At 38.6% G+C, this 19,683-nt stretch overlaps 1 protein-coding gene across 1 annotated transcript in view; it reads right to left on the bottom strand.

The window, feature by feature from the left end:
* Positions 1-19,683, bottom strand: part of THSD7B (thrombospondin type 1 domain containing 7B) — a 1,185,627-nt gene that overhangs the window by 538,827 nt on the left and 627,117 nt on the right. Inside the window, exon 8 of the mRNA XM_079925246.1 lies at positions 8,690-8,938. Coding sequence (XP_079781372.1) covers positions 8,690-8,938 — 249 coding nt within the window. The remainder of the gene's footprint in view (positions 1-8,689; positions 8,939-19,683) is intronic.

Below are 19,683 nucleotides of genomic sequence, written 5' to 3'. Positions count from 1 at the left end.
TTCTGACAATAGAAATGCATAGCAGTGAGCAGGACAAAGTCCCTGACCTTGGGAAGATGACCTTCTAGTGGGGCAGACAGACAGAAATGAACCAATACATAACACGGCATCAGTCACATGTCCATCAGAGAGAAATGGAGGAGGAGAGCTATTTCAGTGCCATGACCAGGAAAGTCTGCAGAATCCGGAATAAAATGAAACAGTGGGCATAAGAAAAGGTGGACAGGGAGAATTCTAGGCAGAAAGAAGAGCATGTTCAAAGGTCCCAGGGAAGGACAGTGCTTGGCACTTTCTAGGAAAGCACAGAGGCCAGTGTGGTTGGGATAGGCAGCTCAAGGCAGGAGGGAGAGGGAGTGAGAGACAGTCGGGGCCCAGGCTACAGAGAGCCTGGTGGGCTGAGGAAGGGCTGTGAGTGTTACTCCAAATGTGCTGGGAAACCACTGCCAAGTTTTGAGGAAGGCAATCATATCATGATGACATTTAAAGTTTTAAGAATCATCCTGGCCACTCATTAAAGAATAGACTATAGGGGAGTGGAAGAAGGGAGATGAATTTGGAGGCCTTTGCCAGTCCAGGAGACATGATGTTAGGCCTTTAACTGGGGCAGTCACAGTGAATGTGATGAGAAGTGATAAGATTCCGGACACACTGTGAAGGTGGAGACAGCCTTCTCATGGATTATATGTGGATAGGAGATAAAGAGAGAAGTGAAGAATGATTCCAAATTGCTTTTGGCCCAAGTACTAGCAGCACAATTGCTTGGCACTGAATTCGTACCTGAGACAGCCCAGGAAAGGGGACAAGAACTCAGACATCAGGGCAACCATGTATTATGACTGTGAAATTCAGTTTTTCTTCATTTACCTTCTAGAATCTGCTTTCTGAAGCTTTCTCCCACACCTGGAACTCACTGCCCGATTTCTTCATATGTACCCCATAATTTAAGTCTATTCTTAGGAAATGATCAATAAATGTATTCACAAGATACATATTAAAAGTTAATATTAAATATTTTATCATTCTAAAAAGGTATATGCAGTTTAAAAGAAGAAACCAAGATTAAGCCAAAGAAAGAAATTTCTAATGGTGGGAATACATATTCCCATGAAGAGATAGAGGAGACAAATTCTGGATTAGGAAAAGCTACTCGAGGGCCAGAAATTCAATCGCCCAGGTAGCCAGCTTGTCTTCCTGAGAGTGATGTTGTCTAACCCAAGGAATCCTGTATTCAAACCATTCTCTAAATTGATGGGGGGAGGGCAGAAGGAATGAGGAATGAATGCATTGTTCTGAAGCAAGGAATAGAGATATCCTAAATTAGCAAAGCCAAAATTAGAAAAGTAGGCACATTTAGTGATTATTTTTAAAAGACTTCCATCCTACTAAGGTGACATAAAGCGATTCTAATAGCAGTAGGACGGCAGGACCATCAGAGTTTTATAGCAACCCCTGCCCTTTAGAATGCATGCTTTGTCACTTTCAGAACGCTTAGAATTGCTTACAAAATGTGAATTTCTTTTCTCCTTCTTCTAAAGGCTTAGATTTAAAGCAAAGCAACATGGAATAGAATCTTAAGTGATTTAATGATGACAGACTGAAAGAATAATTGCATTAGTGAATGGTCCTGTTTTGACTAAGCACATATAGATTTGCAAACACTCTTGGAATTGAAACCCTAGTGCAAGGTATTCAAATTAAATGCGCGTATATTAAAAATCAGTGTCTGCAGCAAGACTAATTTATGATAATATCTGTTGTCCTTTTAAAGTTGTAAATTCATTTAGAAAAGAATTAACTTGTCATTTTTTGCTGAACAGACGACCAAAATAAAGGGAGCCAATCAAGCTTTATACATCTTACGCTCTAGTAATCTTTTATTGAATAGAGTGGGACTATTGATTATGGAAAGCTACTCTGAAGTGCAAAGCTCTTTGGCAGATGGCTTTGCTAGGCAAACTCCACATATGTATTATTAATAGATTTCTATCCCTATGCACAGCACTTAGTAGTACATTAACTTTCTTACACTAACAGGGGAACAGATCTTCCATCCAGGAGAGCTGAAAGTGGCACAATGGGAACTCATGAAACAATATGCACCAGTAAAAGCTGGACTCAGTAAAAAGGCATCAGTCTCCTTCTGCTGAAACAATTTACAGATTCTTTGAAACTGTCGTTTCTTTCCTGAAACAGATTCTCCTGAGGGTTCCAGGTCATGACTCCTTTACTCCTGAAATCCTACAAAGAGCTGCTTAATTAAAACAATATTAAAAAATGCTTCCTTAAAGAACCCATTAATTCATTTAACAACCATTTATTGAGCTTCTATTATGTGCAGGGTGTTAGGTGCTGTGGTAGACGATCAATTGAAAAGATACATTAGAGATGGTAGGTGACGTGTGCCATTCTTTTCCAGAAGGCAAACTTACATATTCAGATTGTGATCTCATGACTCATCCTTCTCGAAGCTACTCTTATAACCAATGAAAACAGAAACTTCTTATTTGGAAAACCAGACACACTTAGCAAAAGCAAGGCCGCCATTGGGGACAAAGTCACATCAAGCTCTGTGTGTTTATTCCTTCCCTGGGTCGGCATCCTTACGTAATCTCCTTGATGATGCCAATTTTAGATGCTCTTTATAAGAAATGACTTCGAATCCTGCACACACATAAGATAATAAGTATCAGCCTGGAATAAAGTACCCTGTGCATAATATTGTTCTGGATCTGCCACACATTTAATGATTCATCCTTTGTCTGCTGAGCATTTACTCTGAGCCAGGCACTTTTATAGGTGCTACCCGCTCTAAAGCAGAGGAGAAAAATGCATTAACAAAAAATCCAGAAATGTATGTTTAGAATGATGTGTGGCAACATTACTAACTATGAAACACTCTTAAAGAACATGGTTATCAGTTCAAGATGCTCTAGTTTTTAATGAGTATATTACACAGCATTCTGAAGATGAATAAACTAAGTGAACACAGACTAAAATTTCCTGAATTCTCCAGCAATCAGCACAGTGACAGTCTGAAGCAGGTGTTGAACAAACATCTCTTTCAAGACATGTCAACGCTGTTCCAGCACTCACTTCGTTCCAACGGGCAGTGGAAGCCAACTACCAAGCCAAGTTCTACTCACCATCCCTTCTGCTGGCACCATTCCTGGCTTCAACACTCATCTAAAAAATCCATCAACTAATCCCCAGAGTTTTCTCAAGGAAAACCTGAGAAAATTTTAGATTTTAGAAAATCTAAAATCGGGTTCAGTGCCTTAAAGAGATGGTAGGAAAAAACAGGCTGGTCACAGGGGCTTGTTTTAGAAGCACATCGAAGTGGGATGCAGGAGACCCAGATAGATCTCTCAGTATGAGTCTGCACAGACAGATCTTTTGCGAAGAATCTCTAGTTCACCCATAATAAACTCATACATACCAGAGATAAGGAGGGACAAATTATGAGACCCCATCTATTCAGTGCCAGACTGGAGTGTTGAAGCAATGTTTAGGAAATTGGCTTTTCTGTGCACTAATATCACACAGTCTATGTAATACTATCAGCCATGCAGCTTCTGCCTTGAGATCGTCTTTAAAGTTTTACTCTATGTTGGTCTTTATAACAGCACTGTCTGATATTCAATTTTAAACTCTAAATGATCGTTTAAGAAGTAGAACAGCCATCTTGGTGTGAAAGCCTCCTGGTGAGGTGGTGGAAGTTGCTGGTAGGTCATCTGAGGTGTCGCTTCCAAGAAAGATGTTGACGTTTTTCAGTATTCTTGTGTGTTACAGTGTCTTCAGCCAAAACAGGCTCTCTGCTTAGGCACGAAGGATCTGGAGTCATAGCTGTTCCAGCATCAAGTCATGTCTCAGCTACCTGTGTCCTCTGCCTTTCCTTATGCTATCCAGTAAACAGGGCCACCTTATCATTTATGGTCTTAGAATGCTTTTCACCTCCCTCTTAGTTGAGATGGAGGATCTAATGCTTTAGATGTTGATTAGGACAAAAGAAAGAACCCAAGTGCCAAGGCATCTTATAAAGCACGTATCTTTCAGTGTTTTGAGGCAGAGAGTAACATAATGCCTAAAGCCATGATGACAATGATAAGAGGTCAACACACCAAGAGAAAAGGTAGCCAGTGACAAGTAGATTTGTCCCATCTCTCTCATTTCTATCCCAACCCCATAATGTACAGCGTGAGTTCTTAGTGTTATGTTGGAGCGGGGAGCACAAAATTTCAAGTAGACTGTATAATACTGAAGAAAGGGGTTTCATGGGGTCTATACATATCTTGGTCAAATAGCATACTTCTGAGGCGAGCTTAAGGCTACACAATGCTAACTCCCTTATACAGCTGACTCTTGAACAATGTGGGGTTAGGGGCGATAATCCTCCAGGCAGTCAGAAAATCTGCTACAACTGATAGTCACCCTTTGCATCCATGGTTCTGCGTCTATGGATTCAACCAACCTCAGATCATGTGACGCTGTAGCATTTACTATTCAAAACTATCTGCCTCTAAGAGAACCTGTGCAGTTCAAACCACTGCCGTTCAAGGATCAACTGGAGTTCTAAAATTTCCCAAGTGAGCTTAACATAGGCTGGCCCCTGTCTCCTTTCGGGTTCACTTATGCTAGCTGCCCTGAGGCGCTTCCAAAGGGTTCGCTCTCAGGGAGCTCCTCGAGAAGGGGTTCCTCATGGTCACATCTCCTTTCATGTAATCATGCCTTAGGGATTGGCACACATTTTGTTCACAGTGAAAATGCTGACCAGTGGAGTCCAGCTGGTGAGATGAGTAGTCCCCAAGCTATGCAACTAAAAACCGTTGTGAGCATTATGAACATGCAGGAACCAGAGCACATCTCTAGCTTATCTCTTCTTGGAATATTCTTCCTCTAATTAGATGAAAGGCTAATTTCCTCACTTCCTTCAAGTCCTCCCCACAGATCCTGCTAGTTCAAATGAGGCTTCTCTAAGGACAGCCTCTTTAATTCTGTAACCTGAGCTGATCCCCCATCACAGCACCCCAGAAGCCTCTATCTTTACCCTGCTCCAATGCTTCATTTTTTCCATATCTTGTACACAAAGTATATAGTTTATTTATTTTATTTATTTGGTACATCTTCACTAAAATTTAGGTCCCACAAGGGGGAGGGAACTTTGTCTAATGTGTCCTCTGAGGTATCGGAAACACTTAACATACTGCTTGGCACATAGGAAGAGCTCAGAGTATATTTATTGAGAAAAGGAACACATCTCCTATAGCAAATATGGTGCAAGGGTAAAAGCCAAACCACATTCTAAGAGAGGACATTTCCCTGCTGGGGAGAAGGATGGTGAATTAAATTGCTTGATGCATATGAAGTGCTCATGAATTCTGGGAAAGGAAAAATGGACGTTTTTGTTCCCTAAGAGATTTTTGTTTCCATTTCCCTTGTTCACAATGAATTTTAATCACTGGTGTCCAAGTAGAAACAAAAGTTAGCACACGGCCTTTACGCTTTCCTGTGGTAGAGGCCACAGCTCGGATTTCAGACAAATAAGAATGTCAGCCAATGTTAATTTTGTTGCTATTATTTATACATGCTCTTTTCCACCACAAAGTGGAATCATTAGCTAACACGTCAGTCTCCCTAGGAAACGCTGGTTGGTATTCAGTGAATTTTCGAAGACTCCTATTTCCTACAAATTCACTATTTGAGAAGGTTTTTAGAAAATGTCATACTCAGTAACATTTCCAAACAGCAGAACTAGAGGCCCAGGTTCATCTCCAATGAACTTTGTCAGGCCCTGTTTTCAGATGTTACGGTTCAATCAAATGAAAAATACAGAAATTAATCTTGGGTACATCTTGAAGTATTACCATTCCACGGTATATTGTTGGAAAAAAATGATACATACGAATACATGTATATGTGTGTCTATACCCTTATCTGGGTGTGTGTCTTCACTATGATTATTGTTAGGGTCAGTGTGATGTATTGGAAAGAGCACTGAACTTGAAGTCAAATGGACTTTAATTTGAATCCGAACAGTACCGATTTACATCCCTTTTACTCTCAAAAATGTTCTATTTGGATAATACATTCTATGTTATTCTAAATAATCTTTATACAATCTCTGATATAGTTATTGGCCAACAGTAGACGCTCAATAAAAGGTAGTCGTTCTTTAACAAAAGGTTATCCAAGTCAACTTTCTCAATATCGTCAAGGAGGCACTACTCTGATGATTCCAAGAGAATCGTAATAGTTATTAACAAAGAAAAGAGAAGGAAAAAAAATAGGCGGGGCTTCCCTGGTGGTGCAGTGGTTGAGAGTCCGCCTGCCATTGCAGGGGACACGGGTTCGTGCCCTGGTCTGGGAAGATCCCACATGCCGCGGAGCAACTAGGCCCGTGAGCCAAAACTACTGAGCCTGCGCGTCTGGCGCCTGTGCTCCACAACAAGAGAGGCCGCGATAGTGAGAGGCCCGTGCACCGTGATGAAGAGTGGCCCCTGCTTGCCGCAACTAGAGAAAGCCCTTACACAGAAACAAAGACCCAACACAGCCAAAAATAAATAAATAAATAATAATAAAAAAAAAAGGAATTCCTTAAAAAAAAATAGGCGGATGTCTATAAATCAAAAAACTGTTAAAAATATCAGGAAGAGGTCATGCCATTCCGTGAAAGGAATGAAGAAAAAAGGTGCCAAGGTCAAGGTCATCAATAAACCCACATTCTATTCCTAGCAGCCTAACATTGAGAACCCTCCTAAATAATGCCTCCACGGGGGAAAAAAAAATCTCCAAATCACCCAGAAGAAATAACTTTCTACTCCATTAAATTAATACAGTATGCCTTCCAAGGAAAGGAGGGATTCTCTTACTGGAGGAAATGAAAGCAAAACCCACCTGCAAAGAGCAACAATAAGAGTCAGTATTCGTGTAGTGCCTCATGTGCTGAACACCAGGACAGACAGTGCCAGTCTGTAGCTGTTCAACCTTCAACACAGGCAGTATAATTAGACACTTGTATTGAAGAGGGAAATGTCTTAGAGAAGTCGTACAGCTTGTCCAAGGACACACACTTTAAGTGTGATGGCGATGCAATTCTAACCCAAAGCCTATCCAAGTTCAAAAGGGACAGAGATCTCAGGTTTTCTTTCCAATCCCATGTTTTGCCCCAAATTAGTGTCTTGAAAGATTGGACACAAACTCAATACAATTAGGGAGGATTCTGTGACAACAGGTTAATCTGTCAAGGATCATGAAATACATCTGCTCTCTCCGCTTTTCAGGCAAGAAATGATGTAAATCTAAGGAGTCATTTTAGTAAAAAATGAACAATCAATATGTAAGGAGTGTGTTGAATCCACCCTGATTTCAATGGTGAGGTGGAGGAAGTGAATGACTATGAATGTGTAAACAGGAACTTGCTCCTCTATACCCGCCCCCAACCTCAACCTCTGCCCCGCCCATACATGCTTTATTTCAGGTTTAAGGAATCACCAGGCCCATCAACAACACCAGCTGAGTTTGTAACCCACTTACCCTTCACATATCCCCAGATGATTAATTTCTACAAGCAGTTATTTTTTGCCTCATTTTATTTTTCACCGAGGGAGTGATCTCAAATCTCAGAGACTATAGAAAAGTTCTATCTAAAATAGCTATTTAGGGCTTCCCTGGTGGCGCAGTGGTTGAGAGTCCGCCTGCCGATGCAGGGGACACGGGTTCGTGCCCCAGTCCGGGAAGACCCCACATGACGCGGAGCGGCTGGGCCTGTGAGCCGTGGCCGCTGAGCCTGCGCATTCAGAGCCTGTGCTCCGCAACAGGAGAGGCCACAACAGTGACAGGCCCGCGTACCGCCAAAAAAAAAAAAAAAAAAAAAAAAAGCTATTTAAATCTAAAATACAGACTGAAGATATAGTTCAGGGCAGCTGTCCCTCAGGAATTATTACAAATTCATCCGCAACAGATTTCTAAACAGGCAGCCCCAGTGATTTCTGTCATTATCAGACTGATCCCACTGTAAGCCAACAACCAGAGGAAAATGCACTGGACGTCTTCACCGAGGGCTACACAATCAGGCAAAATATAACTAAGATCAAGATATTAAATTTAGCTACTAATTTATGTCGACCCTTTTCTCAGCATTCTCTGGTTCCCTGGGGACTCTGAAATAGAAACAGTGCCCAGAGCAGCAGTGACTTTCAGAGAAAGAGCATCCTTAGAATCAGGCGGCTGTCACTCATGAACTATGTAACCTCAGAAGTTACTTAATCTCTCTGAGCATCAATGGCCTTATTTGCAAAATGAAGATGCTTATGAATGGCTTCTTAGGTTGTCATAAAAATTAGGTGTGACATGTCAGGTAATGATAACTAATGGTTTTTAAGCACTTATGATATGCCAGGTGCTGGATGAAGTAAGTACTGCTAGTAGAAAAGTAAACTGAGGCACTAGATTTAAGTCACTTGCCAAAATTCACATAAATTACAAAGTCATAACAATCACATAATTAGAAATAGGATTGGAGCCCAGGCAATCAACACAACCCACGCTCTTACCCCCCCTAGGCTTTACTGCCTAATATGAAACTCTGCACTGAGTCATAAGTCACAGCTACAGTTATTGTTAACCTCTCTATACCACATAAAGTGAGATTATATAGAACAACTGAACACTCATGCCAAAGAATACACAATACCTGGGACATGAGTGCAAAAGTTCTCCTTCAACGATGCAGGCCTCCTTCTCGAGAAGTTCAGGGCAGTCCTCTCCGCCTCCAACAGCAACGTGCTTCACATTCCGGCTCCTGCTTCTAAATCCTGGCGAGAGGCTCCCTGAACGGCACGTCTTGGAGCAGGGGCTCCAGGAGGACCACTCGGTGGTTTCGCAGTCTTTCGGCATGATGCAGGACTGGATGGTCACAGGCAAGGAATCTTGCGTGCAAAGCCTGAAGGAACAGAAACAGAAAACAGTAGGCCGTAGACTAAATGGGTACAACCAACATTATGAAGTGCCTATTCTGGATGAAAAGAAAAAGCCTGAAATCTGGGATAGCGTTCAAGTAGGAGAATTTTTTTTTTAAATGTTAGAGGCATCATGATAAAATACTGAAGGACGTACATTTTAAGAATGAACGCTCTATTTCATCTGAAACTGTGAAGTTATTTCACTCTCGCAAGACACATGTGTAAGGTGAGTCCACATTGTACCTTGTCCAAAGCATCATCAGAAATAATGGAGGTTCTTCTCATGTGCTTTCACCTCTGATACAGCCTAGAGTTACCCTTCGTTCAGTGGTTCCTAGGTGTCACACACTGTCCTGTACTTCACAGGCACTTACAACAGTCTCTTGAGTATACATATTATTATGTCCATTTGTAGATGACAATACTTAAGGTCAGGAAGGCTAAATCATTTGTCTAAGGTCAAACAAAGGTAAATGTAAGCTTTCGAGTACTGTTCTGTCCATTCTTTTAAATACTGAGCGATTAAAAAATAAATAAATGTGGTATTATGTTTCCCCATACTGTTAGGCTTTGCGCATCCATTTCCTCATCTGCAAAACTGAAGTGCTTTCCAATACTAACAATGTAATTGGAAAACAGATAAATAAAAAGATAACATGATACTGTGATGAACTCAACATAAAAGCACTTAAAATGATGAGGAGAAAAACTGATGAGGCAGTGATAGACCACCTGGGAAAGCTGGGGGTAGGGGTGAGGCAGGTTCTAAGACAGAAGGACATCTAAGCTGCATTTTAAAAGATTAATGGAAACTTCTCAGGCACGGAAAGAAGACTATTTTAACTCAAGGAAGTAGCATATTTGAAGCCCTGAGATAAAATTTGTGGGTATAGGAACCAGTGGTATGCTAGAGTTGGATTTGCTGTTTAACAAGGACCAACTGTAAAATTTTCAGATATTTTGCAAGCCTGTTGATTTCATGTAAGTAGCTTAAAATTAGCCATGGTGGAAGTATTTACACTATAGAAACCAGCAGATGCCATCAATCAAGTCCCTTTACCCTACCCTGACCCCTTCAACCCCCAGAACTGGTGGTCAAATATTCACAAGCACACCAATGGGGGAAAGTAAAAGCCAACTTGTCAACTGTCATAAATGTGTCCATTTATTACACGTAAAGTTCAAAGAGGAATGTGGATAAATATTAGGTATGTAGTTCTTCAAAAGGGATTTCTGGAAAGGCTAAGGAATTTGGATTTATTTGAGCATTAAATAATGTTAAAGGGAGAAAATCAGACTCATGTAGGGAGACAATATTTTGAGTATTATTGGCATTTTTTTCTTTTCTTTGTTGTTAGTATTTCCCTTATTCAGTCAAAGGCATCCATTACTTTGCGGAAGAAAAGGATAATTTTGACAGGAATGTAAATCAAAGAAAGGGTCAGTGTTCAAACACTGACTTCCAAAATTGAGCCTATGAAACTTGGTGGAATAATACACAGGGTTTGGCAATAGTTCCTTTGTATGTGTTTAAAAAGAGAGAAGTATTAAAATGTTTCCAAATTTCTGACTTGGGAAAGTACGTAGAGTAAGGGAGCCACCAACAGAAATGGATTATAGTAGACAGTGTGCAGGGGAGAATGAAATATGTTCATATCTGGCCACAGTGATGAGTAAAATATAGTGAGATTTCCATACTGATATTCATCATGAAGCCATAGAGGATTAGCATGGCTTTCAAATTCCACAATGATATAAGATAAACCTTTGGTCCAATATTTTTTAAAAGCCTATTCAGATCATATTAGGCTCTTCAAAATGAAAAAAGCAATGCATACCTCATTACCATCACTCACTCCAATTAGATATTTGGGGGGCCTGGGATCAAGACAAAATAGGAAGAACCTCTCTTGAAAATGCCCCACATAAATCATAATGTATCGTCACTGTACAATGTGGAGGAAAGAGGGAAGGCCCACCTATTTTTGGTTTATGATATAACAGAAAGATGTTAATCAACAAGCTTCTACGTTTTGACATTTCAGAAATTATTATTGGCCGAGTTATGCCCCTCTCAAATTCATATGTCAAAGTCCTAACCTCCAGTGCTTCAGAATGTATCTGTACGTGAAGATAGTCTTTTAAATGTGGTCACTAGGGGTGGCTCCTAATCCAGTAGGACTGGTGTCCTTGTAAGAAGAGATTAGGACACAGACACACAGAGGAAGAGTATGAGAAGGCTTGGAGAGAAGACAATGGTCTACAAGCCAAAGAGAGGCCTTAGAAGAAACCAACTCTGCTGACACTTGATCCAGCCTCCAGAACTGTGACAAAGTTAATTTCTGTTGTTTAAGTTACAGTCTGTGGTACTTTGTTAAGGTAGCCCTGGCAAACGAAAACAGAACTTTAATAAAGTTTTTAATTTGTGTATGTTTTTAGATAAGGAGTTTTAATTTCTCGGAAGGATTTTCTTCTTCCTTTCCTAAAGAAGATCCCATACTACACAGTTCTCTGTCTACAGAAGTAGTGGTTTGGTTCTTACCATTTCCTAGCTGTCACTCTCATCTTTACCGAACTGACTCTTCCTATTGGACCAGAAGAAGGGGTAAGATTGCAACAGTACAAGTACTTGCATGGAGTTGCAGGGATTAATCAAGGCTTTTTTTTTTTTTTTTTTTTTTGCGGTACGCGGGTCTCTCACTGTTGTGGCCTCTCCTGTTGCGGAGCACAGGCTCCAGACGCGCAGGCTCAGCGGCCATGGCTCACGGGCCCAGCCGCTCCGCGGCATGTGGGATCTTCCCGGACCGGGGCACGAACCCGCGTCCCCTGAATCGGCAGGCGGACTCTCAACCACTGCGCCACCAGGGAAGCCCTAGTCAAGGCTTTTGTAATTTTGAAAAGGGCTCCTAATTCTTGGAATTAGGAAGGGCATATATTCCACTGATTACATATTTACTTATTTTTAAAGTTATTTTTATTAACTTGCCTCCTTGGTTAAAAAAATAATAATAATAAAAGGTATGACATAGGGCCCTGGTCTAATGTGATCACTGAGATTTCTTTTTACCAAAATAGTGGAATAAGCACTAAATGGTGAATCAGAAATATGTGTCCTGAAATTTGCATCACAATACATTAGCACAACCTTAGTCTCATGGCTACTTAGTTTCATTATTTGCAGAAAAATAAAAAAAGAATAAAATGTGATCTGCTTAGCTCCCCAGAGTTACAGTACCCTTCAGTTCAAGAAGAATCACCTTATAAACTAAAGTCCAAAACAAACATTCCTGCCTTTACACAGAATTGGGACTCAATCTTTCCACAGAAGGTGGTATGCCTTTTTAATAAAATAGACATATAGTGTTCATATTTCTTTAAAAGAAAGAGAAGCTACAGTAATTAAACCTCCTTGAGATTTATAGAGTACCTTGTCATTTGTAAATTACTTCACAAGTATTCAACTGTAAAGGAAATCTTTGAAACCAAAAATAACTCTAGTTATTGTTACTTCCTCTGGAAATGTAAGGAAATCTCTTTACATACAAATTAAGGACAGAGCTCTTAAAAGATAAAAATCAACAGAAAAATACCCTCATTTCATTAACACTTCAATTACCACTTTAAAATAGTATTAAATATCTCAAACATTCAGAAGAGTAATGTAATAAACACTCCCATACTTTACTAGCAAAGGCTAACATTTACTTCAGATTTCATTAAATAAATAAAAAATGATAAATTCAGGTGAATTCCCTGTGTCTTTTGCAATCCCCGTTCCATCTCTCTTCCCCAGACACAGCCACTATCCTGAAATTGATTTTTATTATGTTCCACCGCATTTTTATACTTTAAATATGTACATCTTCATAAACAGCATTCATTGTCTTGCATGTTTTTACAAGTCTTACTTAAATATTATTTTGTTATACATATTACTGTGGAAATTATTTTCCTCACTTAATATTATGACTTCTAGATCTAACCACGTTGATAAATGCAGATAATGTACCTTCATTTTTATTAGTGAGTAATACCCCCATGTGAATACAGGGCAATTTATGTATTCATTTTCCCATTAGTACACCTTTTGGTTGTGCTTAATTTCTTCTGATTCCACAGGATTATGTATTAAACCTTCTTTTACATGTCTCTATGTGGTTACACATGTGTGAGAGATTTCCTGAGTATTTTTGCCTGGAGTTAGGCCATAAATAGTCATGTAAACAAATATAATAGGTATTGTGGTATTTTCCCTTTCCTACATGCTCAAAATTCTTGGTTTTATCAGACTTATTTTTTCCAAAATATTGAGGAAGTGCACTTGGTTTTTCAGATAACCACTGAGCTTTATTGATATTTTTCTCAAATCATTAGTGATTACTCAGATTTCCTATCTTATGAATTAATCATTCATATTGTTTGTCCATTATGGTAGGTGGACTAATGGTGCCCCCACAATGTCCACATCCTAATCGCTGAAAGCTGTGAATACGTTACCTTACGTGCCAACATAAACTTTGCAGATGTGGCTGTTAAGGATTTTGAGAGGAAGAGATGATCCTGGATTATTCAGGTGGGCCCAGTGTAATTATAAGGGTCTGTCTAAGAGGGAGGCAAAGGGGCCACAGACAGAGAAGTAGATATGATATCAGAATCAGAGGCTGGGATAATACATGACCCAAGGAATGTAGGCAGCCTCTAGAAACTGAAAAATGCAAGAAAACGGATTTCCCCCTAGAAGCTTCAGGAAAAAGAAACAAACACAGAATAATGTCTTCATTTCAAGATTTCTTAACTTTTAGGCTTCTGACCTCCAAAACTATAAGATAATATATTTGCATTATTTTAAGCCTCTTGGTTTGCTGTAATTTGTTACAGAACCTGTAGGAAACTAATACATCTATCTTTCCATTTGGCTGCCTTTTTCTTATTGAATTTCGTAAGTACACACAAACAGATGATGATGACAGTAAATAGATATATAGAAAGAAATACAGATTCTTTATAGTACCCTGTTGTTTTCTCTATATGCTACAAATAACTTTTCCCATAATTTTACTTTTAATTTTGTTGATAGTGTCTTTTTGTGGTACATAACATTTTAGTTTGTTTTTCAGTCTTTCCCTTTATAGTTTGTGCTTTTTTTTTTTTTTTACCACAAACAAGATTTTTTCCCCATCCCAATGCCATAAGTTGTGCTCTCATATTTTTTCTTCTAGAAAAGTTTTATATTTCCAATTTGATATTTAGCTCATCAGTCAATTTGATATATATTTTCATGTACTGCATTTTATAGGAAGGACCTCCTATTTTGGAAACATCAACATTAAACACATTTGTTCTTCTTGTTTAACCTATATAATTCTGATTTCCCCCCCTATTTTCAGTATTCTTTTCTTTCAAAGAGATTTCCTCAAAATTATCTTCAGACCTTTTTTTTTTTTTTGCATTTTATTTTGCTGACTTCATTATAATAGATCCCATTCATTGTTCCTTTTGAGGTATTTTCAGTACTTGAATGGCAGATTTGAGTTTTTCAGAGTATGTGTTTTATCTGCTAGTCTTTTCTTCTCTCTTCTTCATAACTTTCTTTCCCCTGACTTGCTCCTTTTGAGCTGCTTTGAGAAATGTTTCTTATGCCTAAATTGGAGGCAAGTGTGATAGAAATTATGTAGCTCCTTATATTGGCAAAGGAGTTCAATATGGTTTAACTTTGTATAGAAGTTAGAACCAGCTATTGTTACATGTAATATTTCGGTTCAGGATTTGAACTGAAGGAAGGGAAGAAAAGAATGTGATTTTTACCTTTTTTAACAAATGTGAAAGAATCAGTTTTAAAAATTTCATAATAGTGAGTTGTTTGGCATTTGTTACATGTATAGAGAGAAGACTAATAATCTATATTTATAACTAAATCATTGAAACAGAAAAAGAATCCCATTGACTCTACTTTCTTAACACTTTTTCTTTCTATGTCCTCTTCAGATTTGGCTTCAGGACTTTGGTTTGTGCCGCTAGTTTCCCCTTCCCTCTTTTTTTCCCTTCATTTTGGAAATAAGTTTCTGTATATGTTGTAATTTTAACTAGTTTGTTTTTTAATTAACCCTTTCTCACCCTACTCCTCCCCCTCTTCTCATGATAAATAATATAATAACCACTGAATTTTCAGAATTTAAAAGTTAACCTTTTTTTTCCATTTAAAGGTAAAAAATATTTGGAGCTAGCAGAGACAAAGCGAGAGGCTTGAACCTTGGTGAGCTCTAAAATAGATAAGATTATATTCATGAAAGAGAAATTTCAGTTACTTAGAGATGCAGCTTCTGACCAGTAAACTGTAGAGATTTGTTATAAACATTGTTCCCAGCCCATTACCAACATTTTTCTGTCTGTGAGAACTGAAGTGACAAAGTACTTCTTGGTAAATTCATGGGTCATTTGAGATGTTGAGTTACTTTAGATTTTTTTCAAATAAGTAAATAATATTCATGTAAAACACTGGAGAAAGAAAGAATAATGAAATGTGCTTGTTGATAGCAATACTTTTTTTGTTGTTGTTGGTTTTTGGTTTTTTGTTTGTTTGTTTCTTTGTTTGCGGTACGCGGGCCTCTCACTGTTGTGGCCTCTCCCTTTGCGGAACACGGGCTCTGGACGCGCAGGCTCAGCGGCCATGGCTCACGGGCCCAGCCGCTCCGCGGCATGTGGGATCTTCCCGGACCGGGGCACGAACCCATGTCCCCTGCATCGGCAGGTGGACTCTCAACCACTATGCCACCAGGGAAGCCCAACAGCAATACATTTTTTACTTTAAAGATTTAAAAATGGTCTGTGACCTGTAACATTAATTATTAGAGTGCCCTCTCTTCTCCCTTCCCCTCCTCCCTTCTCCTCTCATCATTTTAATTGTTTGGCTTTTGGAGGCAGTATTGTCCCTTCTGACATGCCAAGAGCCACATGAAAGGGAAAAATATGTGCTTTGGTTCTGGCTTTTTGTTCCCACCATTCGCTCCTAATTGACTTCACACCTACTTGCCATCCTGCAATAGTACAAATCATGAATAAAAATAATTTTGACGTTTTGGAGTACATTAGGAGCACTTAATATGAGTTTTATTTCCTATCATTCCCATCATATCTCTGTTAAGATACAGGTATAAGGATAGAAATGGCTGGTGGTTTGTTTTTTTTTTAATTGGTAATACAGGAAGGTTTTCACGAAAATAAGTAAGATAATTAGTGAAACGTGTATCTAGAGCACTTCATAGTCTCTGTTTTCAATTTGATTCTTGATTTCATTTTTCTCTGGATTATATTGGCCTTCTACAGCTATTACTGAATTACTTTACAGAAATAAGCTGGTTTATTTCTGGTGGAAAGCTACAGTGTCCGTTGAGTTCCAGATTTGAACATTCTTTGTAAATAGTTGTCTGCATGGATTATGATAAAGAAGATGCTACCAATGAAATAGAAAACCAACTACATGGTATAAGACTGTGATCCTCATGACCACTCTAGGAGGCACTTCCATGCATAAGTCATAAAGGCCATATTCACTGAATGCAGTGCCAATGCCCCATTCTTATGCCTGTGATTCAACAAAGGCCTTTTCAGTTTACAGAAGCAGTTTGGGGTTTGTATTTACAACTTCCTTGATGGTTACCTGCATGTCCATTGCTGGCAACGGACTTTGTCATTAAAATCTGACTCCTAGGTTAAGGGAGCTTTGCTGTGGTTTATTCTTTACTTACTTGGATAAACTAACTTGTAATAGAAATGTACTTTGGTTAATTCTGAAATGTGTCAATTTTTGAATAATCAATCTTAAAAGCAATACAGAATTGTGATTTATTAATTTTAAATTAAAATGTTCACATGTTGTTGCAAGAAAAATTATATCTGAATCAAGATTCATGTTTTTTCTTTTAATAACTGCCTTTTGTATTTACCTTTTTGTCATTACTTTAGGGTGAAAATTCCCATTTCAATCTAAAAAACAAACTTTTTATTAATTATTTTGCAAACATATTTTGTAAGTTTTTAATGTCCAATATTTCTTTCTTATGTCCTACTTATTTATTTTTAATATTACCTGGCTTTTATTTCATGAGTGAATATTTAATATCTTTGACAATATTAAATGTAACCTTTTTTTTTTACTTTTTCATGATCCTTTGCTCTTGTGGATTAGAATGAAGTATCACAAGCACAGATTGGAAGCTCTCTGATCACAGGTGGGTCTCATCAAATGGTAAGCATTTCTGTTGGCTGATTATGTAGAACTCAGACCATTTTATTGGAGACCCTCAAATGTCGGCCTCCATCAGTCTTTATTCTTTAGTTCATGTTTTTCCTAAGATAAGAATTCCCCTATCTCTTGTACTATGTGTATAGAGCTGGCTGTCAGCTTCTTGAAAACTGATTGGAGAAAGAGCTGTCAGGACACTCTCACAAACTATGGACAGATTTTCACTTAACCTGCATGTTCACAGGATGATGTTTCACACACTATGTTCTGCAGGTAAGGGAGTAATTTTTAGGCACACTGAACACATTTTTAATCAGGGCTGCTTACTACTACCTATAATTCTTAAACCTTCCAAGAATCTTGCACTAGAACAGAATAGGCTATACGGTGGTAACAAATAAACCCTGAAATCTCAATGGTTTAACAAAATAAGTGTTCATTTTCCCTTCACAAAGACTTTGATGCAGGTTATTCATCCCTCTTAGAAGGCTCTTTTCTACCTGAAGACTTAAGGACCCAGTTTGTAGCCATCTTAAAAATTCACCATCTAGAATACATGGCTTCCAAGTTCACCATTAGGTAGAAAGGTAGAGAGAGCAGGAGGATGGCCCAAAGTGATTTATGATTTTACCCTAGATATGGCTTATGTTACTTCTGTCCACATTGCATCGGTCAGATCTCAGTCAAATGGCTCCAACATAAGTGCAAAGAGGACAGTGAAATATCTTTCTATGTGCTGTGAAAGAGGCAAAAATGTGATAGGCAGGGCTTCCCTGGTGGCGCAGTGGTTTAGAGTCCGCCTGCCGATGCAGGGGATACGGGTTCGTGCCCTGGTCCGGGAAGATCCCACATGCCGCGGAGCGGCTGGGCCCGTGAGCCATGGCCACTGAGCCTGCGCCTCTGGAGCCTGTGCTCTGCAACGGGAGAGGCCACAACAGTGAGAGGCCTGCGTAACGCAAAAAAAAGAAAAACAAAAATTGTGATAGGCAAATGGGTTTGTGTCTGGTACAGGTGTGTCATGTAAACTGATTTGCTTCTTGCAGATCTTCCAACTAAAGGGGAGCATTCAGCTTTTTCTACTCTGCTAGGTAAACTGCCACTCATTCATCTACTTTCCAGCTCCCCAAATTCGTTGACATTTCTTTTTAGCTATTATATCCTTTCCCATTATATTTGTCCTTGAGAGTTCATGCCTTTTTTACTACTTTACTGTTATTTAAGTGAGGTTCCAGAATACAGCAGTAATAGATGATTATGTTCAGTTGCCACCTTTAACCAGAAACCTAAAAAGTTCTTTGAGAAAAAGCTTTGTGAAAGCACATAATGATCTAATCTATAAATAAACAAATTTCTACAGAGCTAAATCTGCCCTACGCATGGAAAAAAATACTGGTTAGAAGTAATTAAAAATGGATGAGCAAAGTTTTGAATTGTGAAAGAATTTTCATTTCCATTATACTTGTTCTAAATTATGTAATATTTGTTTATAGAATTTAGTACTTGCAAAATGTGCTTTACAGTTAAAAAGTTACTTTTATAGAAGTAAAATTGCAACTAACTAAGAAAGTACTTTAGCAACCTTTATAAAACTGTGGGTCATTCAAAAGTACAGTTATTCCAGCTATTGAGCAAAAATACTGCTATCCATATGGTAGCAGCTTACCCAAATTATAGCATAATAACAAGGGAACAGTTGCTTCTAGAGCTTACGTATTCTAACTTAGAGAATGATTGCAAGATCACACCATGAAAATAACACCAGGGAATAAAATGTGAATGGTGAAATGAAGAGAAAAGAACCAGAACCTAGATAGGCTTAAAAGAGAACAGATTTGGGAAATCAGATATAATCTATGTTATTTATTTAAATGATTCTGACTGCAAAGTGGTAGCATTTTTCTGCCATAAGTCAACCTAATAGGAATATCTGAGAAAAACAAGAATAATAACTTGAAGAAGGAAAACATGCACATACCAAGGTTTACGTGAAATCCCTGGCTGCTTTAGAAACTAGACTAAAAGTAAGCTGCCTACTATATATATGATTCAGCAAGTGAAGACATTTGAAAAAAAGGTGAGTTTAAAAATTTTTTTCTGGAAGACAATTTTGAAAATTTAAGAAATAATTTCAAATTACCAAGAAAAATATTAAGGATTACTGAGAAATTTTAGCTGGAGGATCATGAGTTTCCTTTTCTAAACTCCCTTCGTGGACAAAGTAGCCTGAGGTAATTTATGTCTTATTTGACAAAAAATATTTATATTACGTTAGAATTTATAACTAATGGGGGCCTCTGATTGAGATATACAAACTTTTTCCTTCTAATTCTCAATAAAAATAAAACCGAGCTATTAAAATGTCCCTTGGGACTTTCCTGGTGGTCCGATAGTATATCTGCCTTCCAATGCAGCAGATGCAGGTTCAATCCCTGGTCATGGAACTAGGATCCCACATGCCGCGGGGCAACTAAGCCCGCATGCCAC

Source organism: Stenella coeruleoalba (genome assembly GCF_951394435.1).
Source record: "Stenella coeruleoalba genome assembly, chromosome: 6".
In the NCBI taxonomy this organism is placed as follows: domain Eukaryota; kingdom Metazoa; phylum Chordata; class Mammalia; order Artiodactyla; family Delphinidae; genus Stenella; species Stenella coeruleoalba.
Note: the sequence above shows the minus strand (reverse complement) of the source record. Positions and strands in the feature narration are given on the sequence as shown.